Source organism: Bos indicus x Bos taurus, chromosome 14, assembly GCF_003369695.1.
Source record: "Bos indicus x Bos taurus breed Angus x Brahman F1 hybrid chromosome 14, Bos_hybrid_MaternalHap_v2.0, whole genome shotgun sequence".
NCBI lineage: Eukaryota > Metazoa > Chordata > Mammalia > Artiodactyla > Bovidae > Bos > Bos indicus x Bos taurus.
The window spans coordinates 58,247,339-58,274,782 of record NC_040089.1 but is presented as its reverse complement, the minus strand read 5'-3'; the positions used below and the strand labels follow the sequence as shown (position 1 = coordinate 58,274,782).

The following is a 27,444-nucleotide window of genomic DNA, read 5'->3' as shown; positions in this document are numbered from 1 at the left end:
AAAATTCTCTTAAAAAAATTAAAAAAAAAAGTAAATTCTCTAAAAAAAAAATAGTTGACTAAGATTCAAGTCTTAGCTTTTCTGCCCTTACCCTTTTTACATTTTCTTTTTTCACCCTTTTACTCTTTTTACAAGTTACTTACTGTTGGCTCAGACGGTAAAGAATCTGCCTGCAAGGCAGGAGACCCAGGTTCAATCCCTGGGTCAGGAAGATCCCCTGGAGAAAGGAATGGCAATCCACTCCAATATTCTTGCCTAGAGAATTCCATGGACAAAGGAGCCTGGTGGGCTGCAGTCCCTGTGGTCACAAAGAGTTGGACACGACTGAGTGAGTAACACACTCAGACAAACACAGTTATACCTTCTTTCACAGTGTTTCTCAAAGGTTAGTGAATTACAAGTGTTAGTCACTCAGTTGTGCCTGACTGTTTGTGACCCCATGGACTATAGCCCACCAGGCTTCTCTGTCCATGGAATTCTCCAGGCAAGAATACTGGAGTGGGTTGCCATTCCCTTCTCCAGGGGATCTTCTCTATGCAGAGATCAAACCCAGGTCTCCTGCATTGCAGGCAGATGCTTTACTGTCTGAGCACCAGGGAAGTCTGAAACAGCACTACTTTTAAGATCTGAGAACTTGAGGGAAATCAACTGATGAGCGCATGGTCACAGAGTGAGTCAGTGAAATGTCTCGGGAATAAATCTGTTCATCTGACTGCTAGTTCAGGGTTCTACACATCCAGCTACATGCCCCTACTGCTGCTGCTGCTGCTAAGTCACTTCAGTCGTGTCTGACTCTGTGCGACCCCATAGACAGCAGCCCACTAGGCTCCTCTGTCCCTGGGATTCTCCAGGCAGAACACTGGAGTGGGTTGCCATTTCCTTCTCCAATGCATGAAAGTGAAAAGTGAAAGTGAAGTCGCTCAGTCGTGCCCGACTCTTAGCGACCCCATGGACTAGAGCCTACGAGGCTCCTCTGTCCATGGGATTTTCCAGGCAAGAGTACTGGAGTGGGGTGCCACTGCCTTCTCCACATGCCCCTAAAGGAGTGATAAATCTTGAAGATGGTACAGTTAGGGCAAGAAATCACTGTCATTGCCACTGCCCATATTCTGTTTCCCCTGCTTAATAGAATAATAATTTTAAACTCATAAATGGGAATATTCTATTGATTAGCGTGTACTATTACGCCAAGGATACCAACAAAGAAATACGTCTAAAATTTACATTATCCCCTAAAATATAGAGAACCAACATATATCAGAACACAAGTATTTCTTAAGTTATAAAACAAATATTCATTATTTGGTATGAAGAAGAGGTTAAACATTATTTTTAATAAACTGCTTTCCTTTTTCTTTTTAACTTGTGTGGCAAGATCCTCCATCCCTAGGTGATATTAAACAACTATAAGGTCTAAAACAGATTTGTTACTATGGGGGAATATAGTAATAATTTCCCTTAGTCATTGTAAGCTAATACAGTATGATATATCTACATTACAATCCCATATCTTAAGAGGGTGAAACCCCTGCTTCTGTCTATTAATTGGTAGGTAACCCTTAATATCCCACCCACTTGACCTTCTCTGTTTTCTCTTTATATTGGGAAGTAGTGCCTTACCTTTCTGTGTAGAGATAAAAGTCAGCTAATACCTGGCTTTGGTTCCTTACACTGCTACCTAGCAGGTATGCAACCCCTCATTTCTTCATCTGCAACATGGGGATAATATTACTTACCTTCCCCACAAGGTTCTCACCAAGATGAATGACATATGTCTAAAAGCAGGCTTAAATTGTAGAATCCTGAAACTGAAAAGGACCTTCCCAAGGTGAGTCTACTTCACCATGGTAAGGAATACATGGTAAGTGCTATGCCCAAGAACTTCCCTAGTGGTCCAATGGTTTTGAATCTGCAATAAAAACAAAAGAATCTGCCTCCCAGTGCAGGGGACAGGGGTTCAACTCCTGGTCAGGAAAGATCCCACGTGCCATGGCGCAACTAAGCCCACAACTACTGAGCCCCTGTTCTGCAGCAGGAGAAGCCACTGCAATGAGAAGCCGATGCATCTCAGTGAAGAGTAGTCTCGTCTAAACACAAGTAGAGAGAGTCTGTGCAGCAACCAAGAGCCAGCATGGAAAAATAAAATTAATTAATTAAAAATATTAAAGTTAAAAAAAAATGCTTTGCTCAAGACCAGTTAGCCCATGAGTCATACATCTGAGGCCTTTGCTTGAGTGTGCTTTGTTTTTATTTCCATTTTTTTTTTTTTTTCCACTTGATAGGCACAAGGGAACTGATATGCACAAGGAAGGAATGTAAAGACTATGGTAGAATGAAGTCAAAGAGGAAGTAGGTATTCTATGCCAAGTAACGTGACAGCAAATAAGAAAAGAGAACGTACAAGGAAGAACATTTATTGGAGAGTTTATAGCATTCCAAACATACATTAAAACATGAAAAGCTTTTAATTATCCAATGTGTGTTACACAGATAAAATATCTACTAAGAATACTTTTTTAACATATGTGTGTGCCAAGTCGCTTCAGTTGTGTCTGACTCTGTGACCCCATGGACGGTAGCCTGCCAGCTTCCTCTGCCCATGGGATTCTCCAGGCAGTAATACTGGAGTGGGTTGCCATTCCCTTCTCCAGGGGATCTTCCTGACCCAGGGATGGAACCCTGTCTTTTCTGTCTCCTGTATGGGCAGGTGGGTTCTTTACTACTAGCACCACCACCTGGGAAGTGTAGAATTATTCAAAACCACTCCTTGTTGTCCCTGTCTCTGGTACTTTTCTAGGACTGCACACCAAATCCCTTGCTTTAAGCTGTGTTGCCTTGGTGCTGGCTGGGAGTGGAGGGTGCATGAGGAAGTTCAAGGAGCTGAGGTATGGAGAGAAGTAGCTGCTTGGATTAGATAAGGGGGTGTCCAGGAGACCTCTCACTCACTAATGACTCTTCAGTGATTTCAAATCTTAGGCATCCAACTGGGTTTTTAAGTCCCTTTTACGAAATGGAAATATTCTCTTAAAATGATACTTACATCTCCGAAAATTCCTTCCTTGACAGTAAATCTACATTTCTCCTCTAATCACATCAGCTTTGATTGGTATGGAGAGGTGGAAGAGAGTGTAACTGAGAGTTTCAAGCCCTTAGGAAAGGGCAGACCTAGATAGAGGTTGAGTGGTAGATATTAAAGGTTACTGAGCGCCAGGAGGCAAAATAAACTCATTAAAAAAAGAAAAAGATTGGTGAGAAATGCCAAAAACAGCCTTTGGCTGATTTGGTTTTTTTACTTAGGGCATGGAGGTAACCAATTAAAATCTAAAATGTGATACTACCTTTTTTTTATGCTTAAACTTGATATTGAGTGCTGTATTTCATGGGTGCTAGGAAAAGGAACAAGTCAAATTCTAGCATCCTAAGCTGCTGCTACTAAGTTGCTTCAGTCGAGTCCAACTCTGTGCGACCCCAGAGACGGCAGCCCACCAGACTCCCCCATCCCTGGGATTCTCCAGGCAAGAACACTGGAGTGGGTTGCCATTTCCTTCTCCAATGCATGAAAGTCAAAAGTGAAGTCGCTCAGTTGTGTCCGACTCTTCACGACCCCATGGATTGCAGCCTACCAGGCTCCTCCATCCATGGGATTTTCCAGGCAAGAGTACTGGAGTGGGTTGCCATTGCCTTCTCCCCTAGGATTAGCAGGCACCATAATATAAAAGAGACAGTGGAGAGATTACAGAGCTGGAAACTGAAAACCTAAATTCAAACTCCTACTCTAGAAGTGAGGAGTTGCATCTGTCTGTGAGTAAAGACTTCTGATGATACTTATCTAAACATCAGATCAGGTAGGTCGCTCAGTCGTGTCTGACTCTTTGCGACCCCATGAATCAAAGCACACTAGGCCTCCCTGTCCATCACCAACTCCCAGAGTTCACTGAGACTCACGTCCATCAAGTCAGTGATGCCATCCAGCCATCTCATCCTCTGTCGTCCCCTTCTCCTCTTGCCCCCAAACCCTCCCAGCATAAGAGTCTTTTCCAATGAGTCAACTCTTCGCATGAGGTGGCCAAAGTACTGGAGTTTCATCTTTAGCATCATTCCTTCAGATCTAGGGCTGATCTTCAGAATGGACTGGTTGGATCTCCTTGCAGTCCAAGGGACTCTCAAGAGTCTTCTCCAACACCACAGTTCAAAAGCATCAATTCTTCGGTGCTCAGCCTTCTTCACAGTCCAACTCTCACATCCATACATGACCACAGGAAAAACCATAGCCTTGACTAGACGAACCTTTGTTGGCAAAGTAATGTTTCTGCTTTTGAATATGCTATCTAGGTTGGTCATAACTTTCCTTCCAAGGAGTAAGCGTCTTTTAATTTCATGGCTGCAGTTACCATCTGTAGTGATTTTGGAGCCCAGAAACATAAAGTCTGACACTGTTTCCACTGTTTCCCCATCTGTTTCCCATGAAGTGGTGGGACCAGATGCCATGATCTTCATTTTCTGAATGTTGAGCTTTAAGCCAAATTTTTCACTCCCCACTTTCACTTTCATCAAGAGGCTTTTGAGTTCCTCTTCACTTTCTGCCATAAGGGTGGTGTCATCTGCATATCTGAGGTTATTGATATTTCTCCCGGCAATCTTGATTCCAGTTAGTGTTTCTTCCAGTCCAGCGTTTCTCATGATGTACTCTGCATATAAGTTAAATAAACAAGGTGACAATATACAGCCTTGATCTACTCCTTTTCCTATTTGGAACCAGTCTGTTGTTCCCTGTCCACTTCTAAATGTTGCTTCCTGACCTGCATACAAATTTCTCAAGAGGCAGATCAGATGGTCTGATATTCCCATCTCTTTCAGAATTTTCCACAGTTTATTGTGATCCACACAGTCAAAGGCTTTGGCATAGTCAATAAAGCAGAAATAGATGTTTTTCTGGAACTCTCTTGCTTTTTCCATGATCCAGTGGATGTTGGCAATTTGATCTCTGGTTCCTCTGCCTTTTCTAAAACCAGCTTGAACATCAGGAAGTTCACGGTTCACATATTGCTGAAGCCTGGCTTGGAGAATTTTGAGCATTACTTTGCTAGCATGTGAGATGAGTGCAATTGTGTGGTAGTTTGAGCATTCTTTGGCATTGCCTTTCTTTGGGATTGGAATGAAAACTGACCTTTTCCAGTCCTGTGGCCACTGCTGACTTTTCCAAGTTTGCTGGCATATTGAGTGCAGCACTTTCACAGCATCATCTTTCAGGATTTGAAATAGCTCAACTGGAATTCCATCACCTCCACTAGCTTTGTTCATAGTGATGCTTTCTAAGGCCCACTTGACTTCACATTCCAGGATGTCTGGCTCTAGGTGAGTGATCACACCATCATGATTATCTGGGTCGTGAAGATCTTTTTTGTATAGTTCTTCTGTTTATTTTTGCCATCTCTTCTTAATATCTTCTGCTTCTATTAGGCCCATACCATTTCTGTCCTTTATCGAGCTCATCTTTGCATGAAATGTTCCTTTGGTATCTCTGATTTTCTTGAAGAGATCCCTAGTCTTTCCCATTCTGTTGTTTTCCTCTATTTCTTTGCATTGATCGCTGAGGAAGACTTTCTTATCTCTTCTTGCAATTCTTTGGAACTCTGCATTCAAATGTTTATATCTTTCCTTTTCTCCTTTGCTTTTCGCTTCTCTTCTTTTCACAGCTATTTGTAAGGCCTCCCCAGACAGCCATTTTGCTTTTTTGCATTTCTTTTCCCTGGGGAGGGTCTTGATCCCTGTCTCCTGTACAATGTCACGAACCTCATTCCATAGTTCATCAGGCACTCTATCTATCAGATCTAGGCCCTTAAATCTGTTTCTCACTTCCACTGTATAATCATAAGGGATTTAATTTAGGTCATACCTGAATGGTCTAGTGGTTCTCCCTACTTTCTTCAATTTAAGTGTGAATTTGGCAATAAGGAGTTCATGATCTGAGCCACAGTCAGCTCCTGGTCTTGTTTTTGCTGACTGTATAGAGCTTCTCCATCTTTGGCTGCAAAGAATATAATCAATCTGATTTCGGTGTTGACCATCTGGTGATGTCCATGTATAGAGTCTTCTCTTGTGTTGTTGGAAGAGGGTGTTTACTATGACCAGTGCATTTTCTTGGCAAAACTCTATTAGTCTTTGCCCTGCTTCATTCCGTATTCCAAGGCCAAATTTGCTTGTTACTCCAGGTGTTTCTTGACTTCCTACTTTTGCATTCCAGTCCCCTCTAATGAAAAGGACATCTTTTTTGGGTGTTAGTTCTAAAAGGTCTTGTAGGTCTTCATAGAACTGCTCAACTTCAGCTTCTTCAGCGTTACTGGTTGGAGCATAGACTTGGATTACTGTGATATTGAATGGTTTGCCTTGGAAACGAACAGAGATCATTCTGTGGTTTTTGAGATTGCATCCAAGTACTGCATTTCGGACTCTTTTGTTGACCATGATGGCTACTCCATTTCTTCTGAGGGATTCCTGCCCACAGTAGTAGATGTAAGGGTCATCTGAGTTAAATTCACCCATTCCTGTCCATTTCAGTTCGCTGATTCCTAGAATGTCGACATTCACTCTTGCCATCTCTTGTTTGACCACTTCCAATTTGCCTTGATTCATGGACCTGACATTCCAGGTTCCTATGCAATATTGCTCTTTACAGCATCAGACTTTGCTTCTATCACCAGTCACATCCACAGCTGGGTATTGTTTTTGCTTTGGCTCCATCCCTTCATTCTTTCTGGAGTTATTTCTCCACTGATCTCCAGTAGCATATTGGGCACCTACTGACCTGGGGAGTTCCTCTTTCAGTATCCTATCATTTTGCCTTTTCATACTGTTCATGGGGTTCTCAAGGCAAGAATAGTGAAGTGGTTTGCCATTCCCTTCTCCAGTGGACCACATTCTGTCAGATCTCTCCACCATGACCCACCTGTCTTGGGTTCCTCCATGGGCATGGCTTAGTTTCATTGAGTTAGAGAAGGCTGTGGTCCTAGTGTGATTAGATTGACTAGTTTTCTGTGACTATGGTTTCAGTATTATCTAAAACACCAATACAGTATACTAACGCATATATATGGAATTTAGAAAGATGATAACAATAACCCTGTGTATGAGACAGCAAAAGAGACACTGATGTATGGAACAGTCTTATGGACTCTGTGGGAGAGGGAGAGGGTGGGAAGATTTGGGAGTATGGCATTTAAACATGTAAAATATCATGTATGAAATGAGATGCCAGTCCAGGTTCAATGCACGATACTGGATGCTTGGGGCTAGTGCACTGGGACGACCCAGAGGGATGGTATGGGGAGGGAGGAGGGAGGAGGGTTCAGGATGGGGAGCACATGTATACCTGTGATGGATTCATTTTTATATTTGGCAAAACTAATACAATTATGTAAAGTTATGAAAGCTATGGTACATATACACAATGGAGTATTACTCAGGCATTAAAAGAATACATTTGAATCAGTTCTAATGAGGTGGATGAAACTGGAGCCTATTATACAGAGTGAAGTAAGCCAGAAGGAAAAACATAAATACAGTATACTAACGCATATATATGGAATTTAGAAAGATGGTAACAATAACCCGGTGTACGAGACAGCAAAAGAGACACTGATGTATAGAACAGTCTTATGGACTCTGTGGGAGAGGGAGAGGGTGGGAAGATTTGGGAGAATGACATTGAAGCATGTAAAATATCATGTAAGAAACGAGTTGCCAGTCCAGGTTCAATGCACGATACTGGATGCTTGGGGCTAGTGCACTGGGACGACCCAGAGGGATGGTATGGGGAGGGAGGAGGGAAGAGGGTTCAGGATGGGGAACACATGTATACCTGTGGCGGATTCATTTTGATATTTGGCAAAACTAATACAATTATGTAAAGTTTAAAAATAAAATAAAATAAAAAAAATTTTTAAAAATAAAAATAAAATTAAATTAAAAAATAAATAAATTAATGGCAAACATTAAAAAAAAAAAAATACAAAGCTTTATTTTTCTTCTGTGTAAAGAAGTCCAGAAATAGGCAATCATTGGTAAAGGTTCAGGATGTCAAGCTGGTGTCATTTTGAAATTTCCTTAGCCTTTTCCTCATTGTTCTCTGTGAACTACTATAGCTCTTGCCATCACATCCATCTTTCAGATAGGAGGAAGGTAACAGGCAGAAAGGGGTAAAGCCCATATCAGTGAAGAAAAACTTATAGCAGACTTCCACTTCTATCTTAGTTTCTAGAACTGTGTCACAGAACTACCTAGAAAAAGAAAGTGAAAAATTAGCTTTTTTGCTAAACGCACTGTCATCCAAAATAGAATCAAGAAGGAAGAAGGGCAGAATGGATAGTTAGTAGTCGGGCAGAGCAGCATTGATGAGGGGAAATGAATGAGAATTTCAGCACATCAAAAAGCAGAATGTAATATATAAATATAAGTGACATATAAATAGAAGGGAAAGAGCTGTCTGTTTTAGAAGGAGACTGAAATGCATGCCTTTCTGCTTCTCTGGTCATTGGTGACAATAAAATAAGCATAAATTATTTAAAAAATCCATGGTGGGCATTTTAAAAATATACCAATAGGTGATAGAAATTTAACCTTAAAACACACCAGCTGCAAACTATTCTAACATCTTACTTTCTTACATGACCTCTGTGAACTCGTACCATTCAGCCAGTTGCACAATCTGAATGTGGTCTCAGTTCAGTTCAGTTCAGTTGCTCAGTTGTGTCCGACTCTTTGTGACCCCATGGATCGCAGCACGCCAGGCCTCCCTGTCCATCACCAACTCCCGGAGTTCACTCAGACTCACGTCCATCGAGTCAGTGATGCCATTCAGCCATCTCATCCTCTGTCGTCCCCTTCTCCTCCTGCCCCCAATGCCTCCCAGCATCAGAGTCTTTTCCAATGAGTCAACTCTTCAATGAGGTCTCAGAGCACCTTAAAAGATGGGTCAGATATGCCTGGTGTAGGACAAGACAGTTAAAATATTTCTACCTGGAAATCCCTGATGTGAATAGTTGATTTAAAAAAGAGATTCCCCCCACCCCAGACAAAAGAGTGGGAGAAGGGGACTGAATTTTAAAAGTAAACCACATGGTATCATTTTTTGTGTATTCACCATTACAAGAACTTCAGACTTTTCTAGTGAAAAAACATTTATCCTTTGTCAGCTGACAGTGGTCTACACTGAAAAGTGTTTTTCAATGGAATAATGTGTAAAAAATTTTAGTTTCAAGAGTATTAGCACGTAATCAAAATTAGAATTAAGGTTAAAAGCCAGAGATGAGCTAACTAATATCCTGAAGCCATCCACACAATAACCTTCTCTTATAGATCCAGATTCAGCAATAGCCAAATAGCTTATCAATGAAAGATATCAGGAACAGCAGAGCTCTCTACCAATACTACTAATAAAAACATCCAGACTCTTAAGAGCTCAGATAGACCTGAGATTAGTAAAGACATTTATTTCACTGAAAGATTTGAGATCACTACCCAGAAGTTTTCTTTTTGTTTTTAATCTCCTGGACTGTTTTATTTTACTCAGGAGCTATCTTAAAAACCTGGGGCATAGTGGAGAGGGGTAGAAAGCCATTGGCCTCTTATTTATACATGGATCAGAGTTGAGCCAATATTCAGTAAATGGACAGGACAGTTAAATGGAAATTTCTGGATGTAACCAGTAGCATTATGCTCAAGAAAACATTAGACCAGTCCTCTGAAGGATTTTATTTTGGCCTTTTGCTGTGTAAAATGGGACCTAACCTCAAGTGTGAAGCCTGGAAGAATATACCACAAGGTCAAGAGAGCAAGGGAGAATCTTCTGGATCAAAGGTAATGGTTATCAGACATGGAAGTCATGGAAGGAGAAGAAACTGCTGATTAAATATCTCAAAGACAAATACAGGAATACCAGACTGCCTTATCTGCCTCCTGAGACACCTGTGTGCAGGTCAAAAAGCAACAATTAAAACTGGACATGGAACAACAAACTGGCTCAAAATTGGGAAAGGAGTATGTCAAGGCTGTATATTGTCACCCTGCTTATTTAAATTCTATGCAGAGTACATCATGTGAAATACTGGGCTGAGTGAAGCCCAAGCTGGAATCAAGATTGCTAAGAGAAATATCGGAGAAGGCAGTGGCACCCCACTCCAGTACTCTTGCCTGGAAAATCCCGTGGACGGAGGAGCCTGGTAGGCTGCAGTCCACGGGGTCACTAAGAGTCGGATACAACTGAGCGACTTCACTTTCCCTTTTCACTTTCATGCATTGGAGAAGGAAATGGCAACCCACTCCAGTGTTCTTGCCTGAAGAATCCCAGGGACGGGGGAGCCTGGCAGGCTGCTGTCTATGGGGTCACACAGAGTCGGACACAACTGAAGTCACTTAGCAGCAGCAGCAGCAGTAGCAAGAGAAATATCAATAATCTCAGATATGCAGATGACAGCACCCTAATGGCAGAAAGCAAAGAGGAACTAAAGAGCCTCTTGATGAAGATGAAAGAGGAGAATGAAAAGACTGACTTAAAACTCAACATTCAAAAAACTAAGATCATGGCATCTGGTCCCATCATTTCATGGCAAATAGATGGGGAAAAAGTAGAAACCGTGACAGACTTTATTTTCTTGAGCTCCAGAATCACTGCAGATGGTGACTGTAGCCATGAAATTAAAAGACACTTGCTCCTTAGAAGAAAAGCTATAGCAAACCTAGACAGCGTATTAAAAATAAGAGACATCACTTTGCCGAAAAAGGTTCATCTAGTCAAATTATGGTTTTTAAGTAGTCTTGTACAGATGTGGTAGATAGACCATAAAGAAGGCTGAGCACCTAAAGAATTGATGCTTTCGAACTGTGGTGCTGGAGAAGACTCTTGAGAGTTCCTTGGACTGCAAGGAGATCAAACCAGTTAATCGTAAAGGATTGGTCCTGAATATTCATTGGAAGGACTGATGCTGAAGCCGAAGCTCCAATACTTTGGCCACCTGATGTAAAGAACCGACTTATTGGAAAAGACCCTGATGCTAAGAAAGAGTAAGGGCAGGAGGAGAAGGGGGTGACAGAGGATGAGATGGTTGGATGGTATCATCGATTCAATGGACATGAGTTTGAGCAAACTCCAAGAGATAGTGAAGGACGGGGAATCCTGGTGTGCTGCAAGTCCATGGGTTCGCAAAGAGTCGGACACACATGAATGACTAAACAACAACAGGTTCAAGAATGAAAGGGAGAGAAGATTAACATGTGAGTGGTAAGAGATATGGGGCAGGAAGGAGAGCTGGAAGATTGTGGAAACGTTTAAAGTTTTTTAGATCTGAGTCTACACATCCAGGGGCTTCCCTGGTGGCTCAGTGATAAAGAATTTGCCTGCTATTGCAGGAGATGTGGGTTCAAGCTTTGGATCAGGAAGATCCCCTGGAGAAGGAAATAGCAACCCACTCCAGTATTCTTGCCATCTGAGACTAAACAACAGTAGTAACTACACCTACACAATTAAAACCCATAGTTTTCTCACATCTCACGACTACTTTATAGTGATTCTTGATACCGTAATGTGAGGATGTTAACAGCCATTGTTTTTCTAAGTATGGATGGAACATGAAATTAAGAAGACAAATTAAGTATTTTTAGAAATAGTCACCCTTGAACTCTTATACATCTTGTTTTGCATTTATCTATTACTCTTTTCGGAGAAGGCAATGGCACCCCACTCCAGTATTCTTGCCTGGAAAATCCCATGGACGGAGGAGCCTCGTAGGCTGCAGTCCATGGGGTCGCTAGGAGTTGGACACGACTGAGCGACTTCACTTTCACTTTTCGCTTTCATGCACTGGAGAAGGAAATGGCAACCCACTCCAGTGTTCTTGCCTGGAGAATCCCAGGGACGGGCAAGCCTGGTGGGCTGCCGTCTTTGGGGTCGCACAGAGTCTGACACAACTGAAGTGACTTAGCAGCATTACTCTTTTTGGGGTACACACACTCATAAATATCAAAATGTCTTTGTGGCTTTAATTTTAAATAGTTATAAATTGAATTGTAAAAGGTAGAATATTTCATGGCTATGAGTCCAGACTGGAGCACTTAATGAACATTAATATGTTTTCATTGAGTCTGTTGATATTTTTTCATTTAATTCATTCAAAAATATTTATTGAATGGCCTCTGTGTGCCAGGAATGAGCTAGATCATGTCATAGAAGATCATAATCAGTCTAGTAAGAACGATAAGAGCCTAAATAAAAACATATAAATGTTCAATCACTTTCAACATACTTTTACTTGGGAACATATTACTGATGCAGTGATTTAATCGCCATCTGAAAAAACTCCTTCAGTAAAGTTTTCTGAAGAAATTGCTATGTCTGCTATTTATTATGACATGTTATATAATGCTATGCTTCTCATCATAATACACTGTGAAAAAATATGCTAAAGACTTGCAGTTTGGAAACTGAAATAAAACAGAAGCACTGGGAATATTCTAGTTCATATGCTGGACAAGAAAACAGAAAATGTCTACACTCATTGAGAAAATGTTATTGATATGGTCCCTAAAACCTAAACAGGTTTCCCTGGTGGCTCAGATGGTAAGGAATCCTACGGCAGAGACCCAAGTTCGGTCACTCGATCGGGAAGATCCCCTGGAGAAGGGAATGGCAACCCACTCCAGTATTCTTGCCTGGAGAAATCTCATGAACACAGGAGCCCGGCAGGCTGCAATCCATGGGATCACAAAGAGTCAGACACGACGGAGAGACATACACTGTCACTAAAATTAAATATAGTTTGGGAAAGCAGAAGGTTTCCTAGGAAATGTAGATCTTGCAAATATTATTTATTTATTTTTGGCTGTGCTGTGTCTTCATTCCTGTGCGCGGGCTTTCTCTAGTTGCAGTGAGCAGGGGCAATGACCTAGTTGCAATGCACGGACTTCTCATTGCAATAGCTTCTCTTATTCAGGGCATGAGCTCTAGGCATGAGTTTCAGTAGTTGTGGAACCTTCCTGGAACAGAGGTTAAACCCATGTCCCCTACATTGACAGGCGGATTCTTAAGCACTAGACTACTAGGGAAGTCCTTGCAAATGTTAAGAATGAAGAAAGATACAACATAATCCAATTAGGCCCACCATTCAGATTTTAATAAATGGTTGGGGGGGGGGATAAAATAATGATCTTAATGCTTAATGTGGAAGCAAATACTGCCTTCAGGTGTGATCACATAAGTACATACCTAGCTTTGCAGTGGCATCCACTGTGGGTGATGGGTCACATAATACATCTTCTGTACCTTTATCTTTACATGGATGATTTGGAAAATTTCTGTGGCCTAAATTCTAAATTTTAATTTTAATAAAATTCAACCTTGTTTCTAAGTAGACTTATTCCATCTAATTCCTTTTTATGTTTGGCTTTGAATCAGTAATTTCAGGCTAAATGCAATCAAATGTCTGAAAATGAAACAAATTGCCTAATACGATGCTCTATTATCTGATAATAGATGGATTGTCATTGTTAGCTAATTCTTATTCTGTATGGATTTGGTTTAGGTGCTGTATGTGTGTGTATATATATATGTGTGTATGTATATATTGCTGCTACTGCTGCTAAGTCGATTCAGTTGTGTCCGACTCTTTGCGACCCCATAGACGGCAGCCACCAGGCTCCGCCATCCCTGGGATTCTCCAGGCAAGAACACTGGATTGGGTTGCTGTTTCCTTCTCCAATGCATGAAAGTGAAAAGTGAAAGTGAAGTCGCTCAGTCATGTCCGACTCCTAGCGACCTCATGGACTGCAGCCCACCAGGCTCCTCCATCCATGGGATTTTCCAGGCAAGAGTACTGGAGTGGGGTGCATGTATATATTACATGTGGTTTTAGGTGCTATATATGGATGTGTATATATTATAGGTACTGAAAAAGGGGGGAGCACTTTTTATATACCACCTTTTTTTCATTTAAATTTTTACTGTGTTGTTAGACATAGTTATATAGTCTAACATATGATTTCTAGTTTTTCTTTACTTGTATCACATGTAAATACTGATTCCCGAACACTACATAATTGTATAATTATGGTAATGTCACTATCCTATGGCTGTCTTGCAAATAAGTCTTCAAAAGTAATTGACTTTCAGACTATTCTCTTCAATTATTTTGGTTTGCTGCTAGTACTCTTTGCCAATTCTACCTTCTTATCTTACTCTCCATATCGTTAAACTAAGAGAATACATCTCTGAAACAAATACATTCATTGTCTCATAGGAAAGTCATTTGAGAAAATCAAGCTCAAAAGGAAAAAGAGCAAAGTGTAGAAAAATATTGGGCTCCTTGCCTCATTTATTTTTGGCCCTGATCATCTGTGCCAGAGCTTGCTTGCAATGAAAGATGACTCTAAGTGATTCTGTGCTGATGCAATTTATTAGAAGAGAAGGAATAATTTACAAGTCATGGTTTCAACTTACTGCTGCAGACTTCTTGTCCATATAAATCATGTGTTGTGTTCATATATATAGTCACTCATAAAAAAATTCGGAATGCACTGTGCTGTTGTGAATTGACCTAGGCTTTCTTCCCTAGCTTCTTAGATTTCCCAAAGTATCAAGTTTAATTTGGGGATTCTCTTCAAACTTCATAAGTTAAAAGAGAGATAAGGAAATATCAGAGTGTCCCATCAACTCAACTTCAATAATCTTGAAGATTTGCTCTCTGACTAAACCCTAGTCCTAGTATCAATTACTGATAATGTACAAAAAGTTCTATACTTTATATAAGATTATATGCATGAACAACAAGTTTCCTTAGTTTTATGGTATCCACTTAAGATGGGTGATTTGGGCCATTTCATATTGTACAATTTTATTACCTAAATTTTATTAATGAACTGCCAAGAACTGATACTTTTCGAAAGACTTACTCGATTTGATCTAATATTTTTTAAAGTCTTAATTTCTAGTTATGATACCCTGAAAAAGCATGGAAAGGAAATCCTCCAAAAACAAATAATATTCTCCCCCTTAGGATCCTGCCCAGTTCTATAATCTGCACTATACAGAAGGAGAGAAAAGCTATAGCTTCTAGGGGAGCCTAAAATGAAGGAAGAACTGAGGAGTTAGTTTTAGAACTTAGAAGGAAGTCTCAGAAACTAAAATATTTTAACTTGGAATAAAAAGATTACATAATCAATAACAATAATAATAGATTACATTTCTCAAACAAATGCCACATCATTCTTTGGTTACTCTATAAGAGGAGAGCATTATTATACTCATTTTACAGATAAGGAAACTGAGTCGGGAAAAATTAACTTTTCCAAAGTTGTATAAATAGTAAGTGATAGAGGTGAAGTTGAATCACAGAAATCTGACTCTAGAACCAGCTATTTAACACAGCAGTTGCCATAAAGCATGTGATATTCATACAGATTGAATAGTACTTTGAATCAAATAATACTCCTTAAGATATTCATGTGGAAATAGGTGAGATTGAATCTATTCGAGGTTTAGAGCAAACATTATTCACAGAAACTAACGATATTAGAAGAGGAATAAATAATACCAAATGGAGACAAACATGGAAATTCAGACCATGGGCTATAGCCCAGCATCAGTGACCTGTTTCTGCAACAAGCCATTGGCACGCACAAAACAAACACCAGCAGAGCCTTTGCTTGTATCTTACTGCTTCAAATACGCTCCATTTTGAGTCCAGCAACACTGACACCACCTAGACAGAGGATATCTCAGATCCTGCTTCAGGTCTTACTGAATCTTAAGATCCCTAAGTGATTCATTTGCACGTTAGAGTTTGCAAAGCACTGGTCTAGATGACTAGAGACTGAAATAATTGTAACAGGTAGATCTTGTTTGGATTGTGATTCCACAAGCCAAGTGCAAAAAGACTTTTTCACCTATTGGAGAAATTGGGCACGGACTAGTTCTTGGCTTCTAAATGCTAATTTTATTTGGTGTGATAAGGAAACCTATCAAAGGTTCCAACAAAGGTCCATATAGTCAAAGCTATGGTTTTTCCAGTAGTCACGTATGGATGTGAGAATTGGCCCGTAAAGAAAGCTGAATGCTGAGGAATTGGTGCTTTTGAACTGTGGTGCTGGAGAAGACCCTTGAGAGTCCCTGGACTGCAAAGAGATCAAACCAGTCAATCCTAAAGGAAATTAACCCTGAATATCATTGGAAGGACTGATGCTGAAGCTGAAGCTCCAATACTTTGGCCACCTGATGTGAAGAGCTGACACATTAGAGAAGACCCTAAGGAAAGATTGAAGGCAGGAGAAGAAGGGGACAACAGAAGACGAGATGGTTGGATGGCATCACCGACTTGACGGACATGAGTTTGAGGGAGCTCCAGGAGATGGTGATGGGCAGAGGAGCCTGGCGTGCTGCAGTCCATGAGGTCTCAAAGAGTCCTACATGACTGAGAGACTGAACAACAGAAAGGCACCTAATGGTTAATGATTAATGTCCAAATTACTTATTTTACTGCTTTTTTATATTTTGTGTATTTATTTATGAGGTGGCACCAGGTCTTAGGTGCAGCACCTGGAATCTTTGATCTTTGTTGTGGCATATGGGATCTAGTTCTCCAGCCAGGGATCGAACCCAGGCCACCGTGTTGGGTGCTTGGAGTCTTAGCCACTGGACCACAAGGGAAGTTCCCAAATCTTTTAAAATGTAGACATGAATACCAAGATATATAGGGGTGAAATAATATGGCTGGAATTTGCTTTAAAACATTTTGGCAAAGACAGTAGCAGTAAGTGATACTAATGTGGTAAAATCTTGGAAATGTTTGAAACTGTCCTATTAGTTATTATGCTCTTGTGTCAACTTTTTAGTGTGTTAGAATATTTCATACATTTTTTTAAAATATCAAAATAATGCAAATCAAAACCACTATGAGGTACCATTTCACGCCAGTCAGAATGGCTGTGATCCAAAAGCTACAAGCAATAAATGCTGAAGAGGGTGTGGAGAAAAAGGAACCCTCTTACACTGTTGGTGGGAATGCAAACTAGTACAGCCACTATGGAGAACAGTGTGGAAATTCCTTAAAAAACTGGAAATAGAACTGCCTTATGACCCAGCAATCCCACTGCTGGGCATACACACTGAGGAAACCAGAATTGAAAGAGACACGTGTACCCCGATGTTCATTGCAGAACTGTTTATAATAGCCAGGACATGGAAGCAACCTAGATATCCATCAGTAGATGGATGGATAAGAAAGCTGTGGTACATATACACACTGGAGTATTACTCAGCCATTAAAAAGAATACATTTGAATCAGTTCTAATGAGGTGGATGAAACTGGAGCCTATTATACAGAGTGAAGTAAGCCAGAAAGAAAAACACCAATACAGTATACTAACACATATATATGGAATTTAGAATGATGGTAACAATAACCCTGTATATGAGACAGCAAAAGAGACACTGATGTATAGAACAGTCTTTTGGACTCTGTGGGAGAGGGCGAGGGTGGGATGATTTGGGAGAATGGCATTGAAACATGTATAATATCATATGTGAAACGAGTCGCCAGTCCAGGTTCGATGCATGATACTAGATGTTTGGGCTGGTGCACTGGGATGACCCAGAGGGATGGTATGGGGAGGGAGGAGGGAGGAGGGTTCAGGATGGGGAACACATGTATACCTGTTGATAAATGGCAAAACCAATACAATATTGTAAAGTTAAATAATAAAATAAAATTAAATAAAATAAATAATAAAAAAAATCAAAATAAATGAACTTATGTCCTAGAAATTGTAAAAATAACTAAAAGAAGTTTCTTATAGTAAAAAGGGTTAATCATGTAACAAGATACCATTTTCTCCAAAGGATTTAAATATGTGCTGTTATTAGCACATATTTTTTGGTCTGTGGGCAATTTTAGATATAGTCCTGGTAAAAACCAGAAGACTTAAAAAAAATCTGCCAAGCTCCCTTTCTCAAAATTGATTCTGTGGTAGATGTTATGCTTTGTGAATACTCTGGGCTGTTGGTCTTAGATTTAATGCCTTCGTTGTGTTTAAAAACAAGAAAAAGCAGTTGGTGATGCCTCTGATCTCGCCCCATGTTTCCTCTCTTGTGGCATTCTTCAGTTTAATGGTTGATTGATGGAATGTTGAGCTGCATAGTCATCCAAATCAGGCATTTAATAGAGTCCTGTACTGATCTCATTATGTTGAGAGTCTATGCTTGTAAGTGCAGACTAAGGTCCTTTGATGTTACGCGATCAATAGCAAACCCTTTAAGCTGGTATGTATTTGTCATATAGAAAGGCATTCCTTTCAACATCATATAAACCCTTCATGTATCTAACCACTGAAAAGCATATCATTTTTTTTTTGTTTGTTTCTGGAAAAGGGGATAAAAGAGAATCCCACGAGCTATTAAAAAGAGAAACCAAGTACTTTTGCAGCTTATTAAATGGCAGTATTTGTGGCAATATGTTTTATATTTTCTGGCTCCTTCCTGTAGACACCAAAGAGTGGTTCACAAAGACTAACTAATGAACTCTGCCAACATCCCCAGATGCAGACATTATACTGTTTACAGATGAACAACCGACGCCTGACTGGTTCAGTGGCTGCCTTGTGAGTGAGTCAGAGGATGAGTGAGCAAGGTGCTTCCAGAAACCTTCCCATTTGAACCCCAAGTAGTTTTCCCAGCGTGGCGCTGTATTTGGTCTATTGGCTTGGATTTGATGGAATAACTTAGATCTAAGGTTTTCCATTGATGACTCTGTATTTGGAGGAATAAATGAATAATGGGACAGTGAAGGAAATCTGGGTGCTGACTTTGAATCAGAGAATGACTGACACTCAGGTGCTGCTCCGTACACTTCTGTAATTTAGGTTGTGCCCCGAGAGTCTCCCTATTTATAAAAAGCTGCTTTGTTAGATGTCTGTGGTTTTTTATTTTGACTTAAGATCTTTTTTTCTCCCTCTTCCTATTCTTCCTGGTAGATGGCTAGTCACCTAGTCTTTCTTTCTCTGTTCTTTCCATGAAAACAGCCTCTTATGAAATTTTCCGTATTGCTCATTAGCCCTCAAAAACCTGTTAGTTAAACTACGAGCTTTTCTCTTTTTTATTGAAGTATCACTGACTTACAGTGTTGTGTTAGTTCTGGTCTGGAGCAAAGTATTCAGATATATTTCTATATATATTAATATCTATATAGAGCTATATTCATTTTCATATTCTTTTCCATTATTGTTTATTACAAGATATTGAATATAGTTCCCTGTGATAGGGAACAGTAGGACCTTGTTGTCTATCTGTTTTAAATAAAAGAGTTTTTATCTGCCAATCCCATGCTTGTAATTCACCCCCTCCCTTTTCCTTTACCACATAAGTTTGTTTTCTATGTCTGTGAGTCTGTTTTTATTTTGTAAATAAACCTATTTGTGTCATATTCTAGATTCTCCGCATAAGTGATAACATGGTGCTTGTCTTTCTCTTTCAGACTTACTTCACTTAGTATCATAATCTCTAGGTCCGTCCATGTTGCTGCAAATATGCACAATATACTGTGTATATACCACATCTTCTTTATCCATTCATCAGTGGATGTGTATTTATGTTTCTCCTATATCTTGGCTATTGTAAATAGTGCTGCTATGGACATTGGGGTGCATGTATTTTTGCAATTAAGAGTTTTCACCTTTTATGGATATATGCCCAGGAGTGGGATTGCTGGATCATATGACAACTCTTTTTAGTTTTTTGAGGAACCTCCACACTATTTTCCATAGTGGCTGCACCAATTTACATTTCCAGCAACAGTGTAGGAGGGTTCCGTATTCTCACACCCTCACCAGCATTTATTATTTGTGGACTTTTTGATGATGGCCATTCTGATGAGTGTGAGGTAATACCTCATTATAGTTTTGATTTGCATTTCTCTAATAATTGAGATTTGTCTGCAAACCTCTTCCACTCCTTAGCTTGTTTGTTTTGCCTCAGCATAGCACAATATTATCATCTTTGTCTGGAGGATTATTATTAGAACAACTTGTTGTTTTTCCTAAGAGTTTTTCCTACTGTTAAAATTATTATCATAAAATATAACAATATTTCAAAAGCTCTAAAATACCTTTATTACTGAAGATGAGTTTTATAGGAAGCATGATGCAAAATTTCATAGCCCCCAAATTAATAAATATACAATTAATAACTATTATATAGCCTTTTGCTATTTTAAAAGAATATCATATTAAAAAAAAAAAAAACAGAGAAATAAGATGGTCAGGGAGTACTGTGCTGCTGTGCTTACTCAGTTGTGTGTCCGATTCTTTGCAACCCCATAGACTGTAGCTCACTACTCACTAGGCTTTTCTGTCCATGGGGATTCTTGTAGGCAAGAATACTGGAGTGGGTTGCCATGCCCTCCTCCAGGCAGAGAGTACTATTTAAGGATGATTTCCCCCTCAAAAAGGTAACATCAAGACCGATATAAAAATGAACGTGTTAAATACTTTACTTAACTCATTACTTAAGGAAGCAATAAGATGCTACAAAAAGATGTTACAGCCAACTTAAAGGAGAATCCAAATAGACATAGACATGGCTTATTGGAATGCGTGTGCAGATGGGGACACACTCTTCCACTGTTGCTGAAGAAAGTCAATTCAAAGTCTCTTGGACAGAACTTGCAAAACAAGAATGTCTTTGTTTATAGACTAGAATAATTTTGCATAGCTATCAGCTTTTACACTTTACAGAGTTGGAAATCTGCTTCCATAGAATCAAAATTAGATAATCCAGAAGACTGTACTCTAGACACTACATAGCTTTCCACTGAAGCACAGAATTATTTTCCCCGTAACATACGGTATCCCTAAGTGCATTGTGACTATCAGTGACCCTCAACTATAATCACAAAGAGGTCCACATTCCTTAGATGTTCACAATTTAGCTTCAGCCTCTTTCCGTTTTCTGTTCTCTGGCCCAGTACCCTTAAACCCTACTTTATTCAGCCACAGTTAACTACATTCTACTATTTTTACCAATCCTTCAAGTCCCTGTTGTCACTTCCTCCAAAAAGCGGTATTGTACTTTATCTACTTTAACTGGGAATTACCGTACTTCCCCTTGACACTCATCACATTCTTGTGTATTGACAATCTGCTATGATCTATGGTAGTTCTGCAACTTGAGAGTACATCAGGATCCTCTGGAGAGCTGGTTAAAACACAGATTTCTGGGTTCCACCAGTCCTCTGATGGAGCTGAGTTTAAGCCTGAGAATTTTTATTTCTTACAAGATCCTAGATGCTGCTGCTGCTGCTGCTGTTCTGAAGATAACATTTTGATAACCACCTGCCCAGAGAAACCCTGTACAGATACTGCAGGTAAGATTAGTGAGACATTAGATGCAACCTTTTAGGAATTCATGTGTGTGCTAAGTCACTTCAGTCATGTCCAACTCTTTGCGATCCTATGGACTGTAGCCCTCCAGGCTCCTCTATCCATGAGATTCTTCAGGCAAGAATACTGGAATGGGTTGCCATTTCCTCCTCCAGGGGATTTTCCTGACCCAGGGACTGAATCCACATATCTTACATCTACATCATTGGCAGGCGGGTTCTTTACCACTAGCATCACCTGGGAAACCCTTTAGGAATTCATAATCTAATGTCAAAAGTTGGCTCCCTGAAATATCCCTAAAACTACCTTTTTGTAAGACAAATCTGAGTTTATTGTGGTAGAGAGACTCAACAGAGCCTTTGAAGTGCCTTGTGTTGGGATGGGGGAGAAGACTAGGGGAGTAATAGTTGAGATTTTTGAGATTTTCAAATTTAAAGCAGATCTTTCAGTGTAACAACTTGGTTAGGACTGGGTAATGGTTTTTCCAGTGGTCATGTATGGATGTGAGAGTTAGACTGTGAAGAACGCTGAGCACCAAAGAATTGATGCTTTTGAACTGTGGTGTTGGAGAAGACTCTTGAGAGTCCCTTGGACTGCAAGGAGATCCAACCAGTCCATTCTAAAGGAGATCAGTCCTGGGTGTTCTTTGGAAGGACTGATGCTAAAGCTGAAACTCCAGTACTTCGGCCACCTCATGCGAAGAGTTGACTCATTGGAAAAGACTCTGATGCTGGGAGGGATTGGGGGCAGGAGGAGAAGGGGACGACAGAGGATGAGATGGCTGGATGGCATCACTGACTCGATGGACATGAACTTGAGTGAACTCCGGGAGTTGGTGATGGACAGGGAGGCCTGGCGTGCTGCAATTCATGGGGTCACAAAGAGTCGGACACAACTGAGCGACTGAACTGAACTGAACTGAGGGATCTTAGCATGGTAGTTTAGAATTGATAGAATAAGATGAGGATTTGGGGGCAAGGAGTTCAAAGAGTTCTGGTGTGTAAACTGTCAGTTGATGCCTTCTATTAAGAATTGATGTATCTGTTTAGGATATTTATGAAATGAACCAGAAGAGAGTGGAGTAGAAAAGTCAAATTAACAGAGACAGTCAACTAATAGTTTCAGAGACAGACACATAAAGTGTGTCCAGAAACGCCAAATACATATCTTATAAACATTCAATATTAAATTTTGAGCAGCAGAAAGAATTTATATTTATTAAGAACCAATTATACTTAATTGTATATATGTGTGTGTGTATTTCAACTAACTGTATATGTGTATAAGACTAGTGTGATAATTATTATTATCTCTAGCTAATGCAGATAAGAGAACCTTTGGATAGAACTCTTTATATTATCCAAAACTCATGGTCTCTTCTTTTTTGGAGAAATAAAGTGAATGTGATGATTTTAAAACACAGTAATCCTCTATTTAGAAATAATAGAAATAAGTGTGTGTGTGTATATATATATATATATATATATATATTTTTTTTTTTTTTTTTTTTAAGTCTGAATAGCAAGTGATTTTTACTTTGGGAAGTAACTCAAACTCTAACCTTTGGGGGCATAAAGTTGACATCTGTTACCTTGCAAATCAATTTTTAGAAACACCCTAAAGTGAGTGTGTTAAAATTACACCTGAAAAAGATAAATCTTTTGAAATTCAAATTCTGGCACAGGGTTCAATGTTTAAGAAATAGTTAAAACTTTGTACCAAATACAACCTATGTTTGGTCACAGTGCTTGAAAGAATACCCAGAATGCTTTTTAAGATTCTAAAATCAAATTAGAATATATGCATACTATAAAATAAATCGACTTAGATTTTTTCATGACAAGCTCATAAATGCATGTTCTATAAAATCACTGAGGAAAATTCATTTCAGTGTTCTTTTGCTGAAGTTTCGAAAAAACACCTGCAGATAGCACATCTTTGTTGTTGTTCAGTAGCTCAGTCGTGTCCTACTCTTTACAACCCCATGGACTGCAGCATGCCAGACTTCCCTGTCCTTAATCATCTCCCAGAGCTTGCTCAAACTCGTGTCCATTGAGTTGGTGATGCCATCCAACCATTTTGTCCTCTGTTGTCCCCTTCTCCTCCTGCTTTAATCTTTCTCAGCATCAGAGTCTTTTCTTTAGAAGTTATCAAATACTTGCCATTTGTGCTAATGGTGTTCACAACATACAAATTTGTTTTCTACAGAAGCATCATTCTGTTAGCAATAAACTATTTTGCATGCATCTGTCTTGTCCCTTTGCTGTCTGGGTTTTTTTTAATCACATCTTTCTTTCAGTCTCAGATTTCTCTGTGCTAACTGTAGCTAAGTCAGATTGGTGCAAAGAGGACTTCAGCGAGTAGGCATCTTAGTTGGGACCACATAGATTTTGAAACAGTAAGTAAAAATGTGGGGCTGAAAGAGAAAGCACAGAAAGATATTTCAGCAAGTGGCCATAGCCTGATCCCAAAGAGGTATCAGGATCCATAGAAACATGCTATCCCTAGGCACAACATACTAATGCAAATATAAAAAATCTTAAATATTATTTTAGCTAGGCAGAGGATGAAATAAGGCTGTCTGAGGACAAACTATAAAAGTTGCCAGAGGCATAATGCAATTATCTTTCCCACCATCTATTAGATCTGGGTTTCTCCACCTTGGCACTGTTGGCATTTAAAGCTGGATGACTCTTTTTTGTGGGAGCTGTCCTGAACATTGTAAGATCTTAAGCAGCATACTTGGCCTCCACCTACTTATATGCCAGGAACACGCCCTCCATTTGACAACCAGAAATATCTCCAAACATAGCTAAATGTTCCCTGGGGGTGGGGTCACCAGATTTAGAGAACACCCAGGTAAATTGGAATTTCTGGTGAACAACAAATGACATTTGGGTATGAGTATGTTCCATGCAAAATTTGGTATAAAATTTTATTTAAAAATCATGTGTACTTTATGTGAAATTCAAATTTAACTGGGAATCCTGTATTTGAGGGCTTCCTTGGTGGCTCAGCGGAGAAGGCAATGGCACCCCACTCCAGTACTTTTGCCTGGAAAATCCCATGGATGGAGGAGCCTTGTAGGCTGCAGTCCATGGGGTTGCAAAGAGTCGGACACGACTGAGCGACTTCGCTTTCACTTTTCACTTTCATGCATTGGAGAAGGAAATGGCAACCCACTCCAGTGTTCTTGCCTGGAGAATCCCAGGGACGGGGGAGCCTGGTGGCTGCTGTCTATGGGGTCACACAGAGTCAGACACGACTGAAGTGACTTAGCATAGCATAGCATTGGTGGCTCAGTGGTAAAGAATCCACCTGCCAATGCAGGAGACATGGGTTTGATCCCTGGGTTGGGAAGATCCTCTGGAGAAGGGAATGGCAACCCACTCCAGTATTCTTGCCTGGGAAATCCCATGGAGAGAGGAGCCTGGTGGGCTACAGTCCATGGGGTTTCAGAAGAGTCAGTCACAACTTAGTGACTAAACAATAACCAGTATTTTATCTTGTAACACTACTGGGAGGCAAAATCGCCCATGAAAGAGAGAACTTTCTTTTACCTTCCTGAGGTTACCAGTAACCTTGTTTACAAAGTGGGGCTAATTATCTTTCCTCTCAGGGAGGACTTGAGATCAAAGGAAATAGTATAAGAAAAATCCTTAGTACAATGCCCAACATAGTAAGCAATTGAGAAATGTTCATTATTATTATCTCAGGATCCCTCACAAGATGATGTCATAATCATTACTGGTTTCTCAACTTAATTTTCACTAACAGGAAAGAAAACTGTATTACAGAAACAACAGGAGCCCAGTGGCGATTCTTAATCTTGGCTACACACTGCAGTCACCTAGGCAGTGTCCCTCCTAAGGTCTGTATCCCACCTCTAAGAGATTTGGATTTCACTGATCTGGAGTGTGACCTGAGCACTGGGATTTCAGAAGATCCACAGGAGTCCTAAAATGTGTAGCCAAGGCTGAGAACTGCAATTTGAGAGAATAGAGTTGGATAGTTGGTACTCCTAAATAATAAAGAGAGGGAGTAAGCTAGACTTAATTACATCTGTGTCTTGAGTTATAGAAAAGTAAGTTGGGATCAAATTTAGAGAAAAGATGGACATGATTTCACTCATCCATTCATTCAACAGATACAATACTTGCGTGTCTACTGTGTGCTGGGCCTTGTTCTAAGCAGTGAAGGGAGTCCCTGTCCTTGTTGAATGCCACTAGGGGACTGAAAGTTTCTCAGTCATGTCTGACTCTTTGCGACCCCCTGGACTCATCAGAAACCCATCAGGCTCCTCTGTCCATGGAATTCTTCAAGCAAGAATACTGGAGTATTCTTGCTTGGAGGGGTTGCCATTTCTTTCTCCAGGGGATCTCCGCAACCCAGGATCAAGCCCCAGTCTCCTGCATTGGCAGGTGGATTCTTTACCATCTGAGCCACCAGGGAAGCCCAACAATAGCAACAGCAAATAGACTTAAAATTTTTGGCCACGACATATGGCATGTGGAACTTCCCTGACCAGACAGATAATAAATAAGACGTTTTAATCAAATGTCAAAGATTAGCACTAAAGAGAGGAAAGATGGTAGCATTCCAAAATATCAGTCATAACTAATCTTATTAAGAAAACAAAATGGGGAGAACTCAGTGACTTACCATGTTCTCTCAACTTTGACCCTGAAACAGATGAGTAGGAAGGGCATGTTAACCAAGAAAAAAGGGTGGCATAAAACTGTGAAGAGTGTCAGAAAGGCTAAAACCCAGAGTGAGTTTGAAGAAACACTAAAGGAACCAGCCAACTAGCATCAGTCTATGAAAAGGGAAGTCCTAAAATAAAGGAAAATAAGAAGGAAGTGTGAGGCTCTCTTCTTGAGGAAGATGTACATTGCTGAACTATTAATAGACAGAACAACTGCACCTATTTTGCTTTGCTTTTCTCAGTTAAGAATGAATGTGCCAGACTTCCCTGGCAGTCCAGTGGTTAAGACACTGTGCTCCCAATGCAGGGGGCATGGGTTTGATCCCTGTTTGGGGAACTGGGATCCCACATACAGTGCAGCCCTTGCCCCCACAAAAAAAGAATGAATGAGCTACACATCAATTTAATTCTTAGTTTAGACAGGGGAACCTAGAAGGGTAGAGGAAAGTTTTCTTCCTTCCCAACAGAGCACCGATCATATGTCAGGCCTGTGTCAAATGTCATGAACTTATACTGTTTTCATTAGACACTAGGTCACCTTTGCTATCCCAGTGTGATGATAGCTGAGGAAACTGTGTCTCACTGGTGTTTACTGAGTTCTTTAAGAATACTAATCAGGAATTACTAGAAGCAGAAGTATGTCTGTCTGGTTTAGCACTTACTTGGTGCCTAGTGAGGGCACCACATCTGTTGAATGATTGAATCAGTTCACAAACCTCTGGGCATTATTTTTTTTTTTTTAATGAATGAACTACTAGAAAATACAAAACAAAAACTGTGACATGGAAATTTAGGCAAAGGTAGGTGAGGACATAGTGAAAGACCCCTTACATCCACTTTGCATGACTTGTAACCTCTTTGTCCAGAAAACTGGTTATGAGGATATTTCGATATGCAGTCATAGAGCCTGTGGTAGTGATATGCTGAGAATGATAGAAAACTTGTAAAATTACCCTCTCTTTTATAACAAGCAAACCTCGAAACATAGATAGTGGCTTAAATACAAGTTTATTTCTTGTTCAAGTCTGAAACTGATGTTCCTCAGTGGTGGGTGGCTCCCGTGTAAGAGAAGATCCAGGGACCCGGCTTCCTTCTATCTCATGGTCATCTTTAACAAATGTCTTCTAAGGTCTTTGCGTTCATCTGCTTCCAGGCTGTGAAAGCAAAGGACCATGGAGGGTCATCAGTGGGATGCCCTTGTGGGCCAGGCCTGGAAGAAGCACACATCACTTTTGCAATCCTTCCATTGACTAGAACTCAGTCACTTGGGCACCGAGATCAAAAAGAAAGCTCGGAAGAATAATCAGATTTGTTGACAGATAAC

General features: G+C 40.1%; 1 protein-coding gene across 8 annotated transcripts in view; it reads left to right on the top strand.

Annotated features, from left to right (window-relative positions):
* The window catches only part of OXR1 (oxidation resistance 1), a 565,559-nt gene that overhangs the window by 421,353 nt on the left and 116,762 nt on the right, over positions 1-27,444 (top strand). For 4 of the 8 annotated variants that reach the window (XM_027561321.1, XM_027561320.1, XM_027561327.1 and 1 more), the window contains one exon: positions 21,313-21,399. The exons of the other annotated variants lie outside the window; for them this stretch is intronic. In XM_027561321.1, the coding sequence (XP_027417122.1) occupies positions 21,313-21,399 (87 nt within the window). The remainder of the gene's footprint in view (positions 1-21,312; positions 21,400-27,444) is intronic. 8 annotated transcript variants of the gene reach the window in all.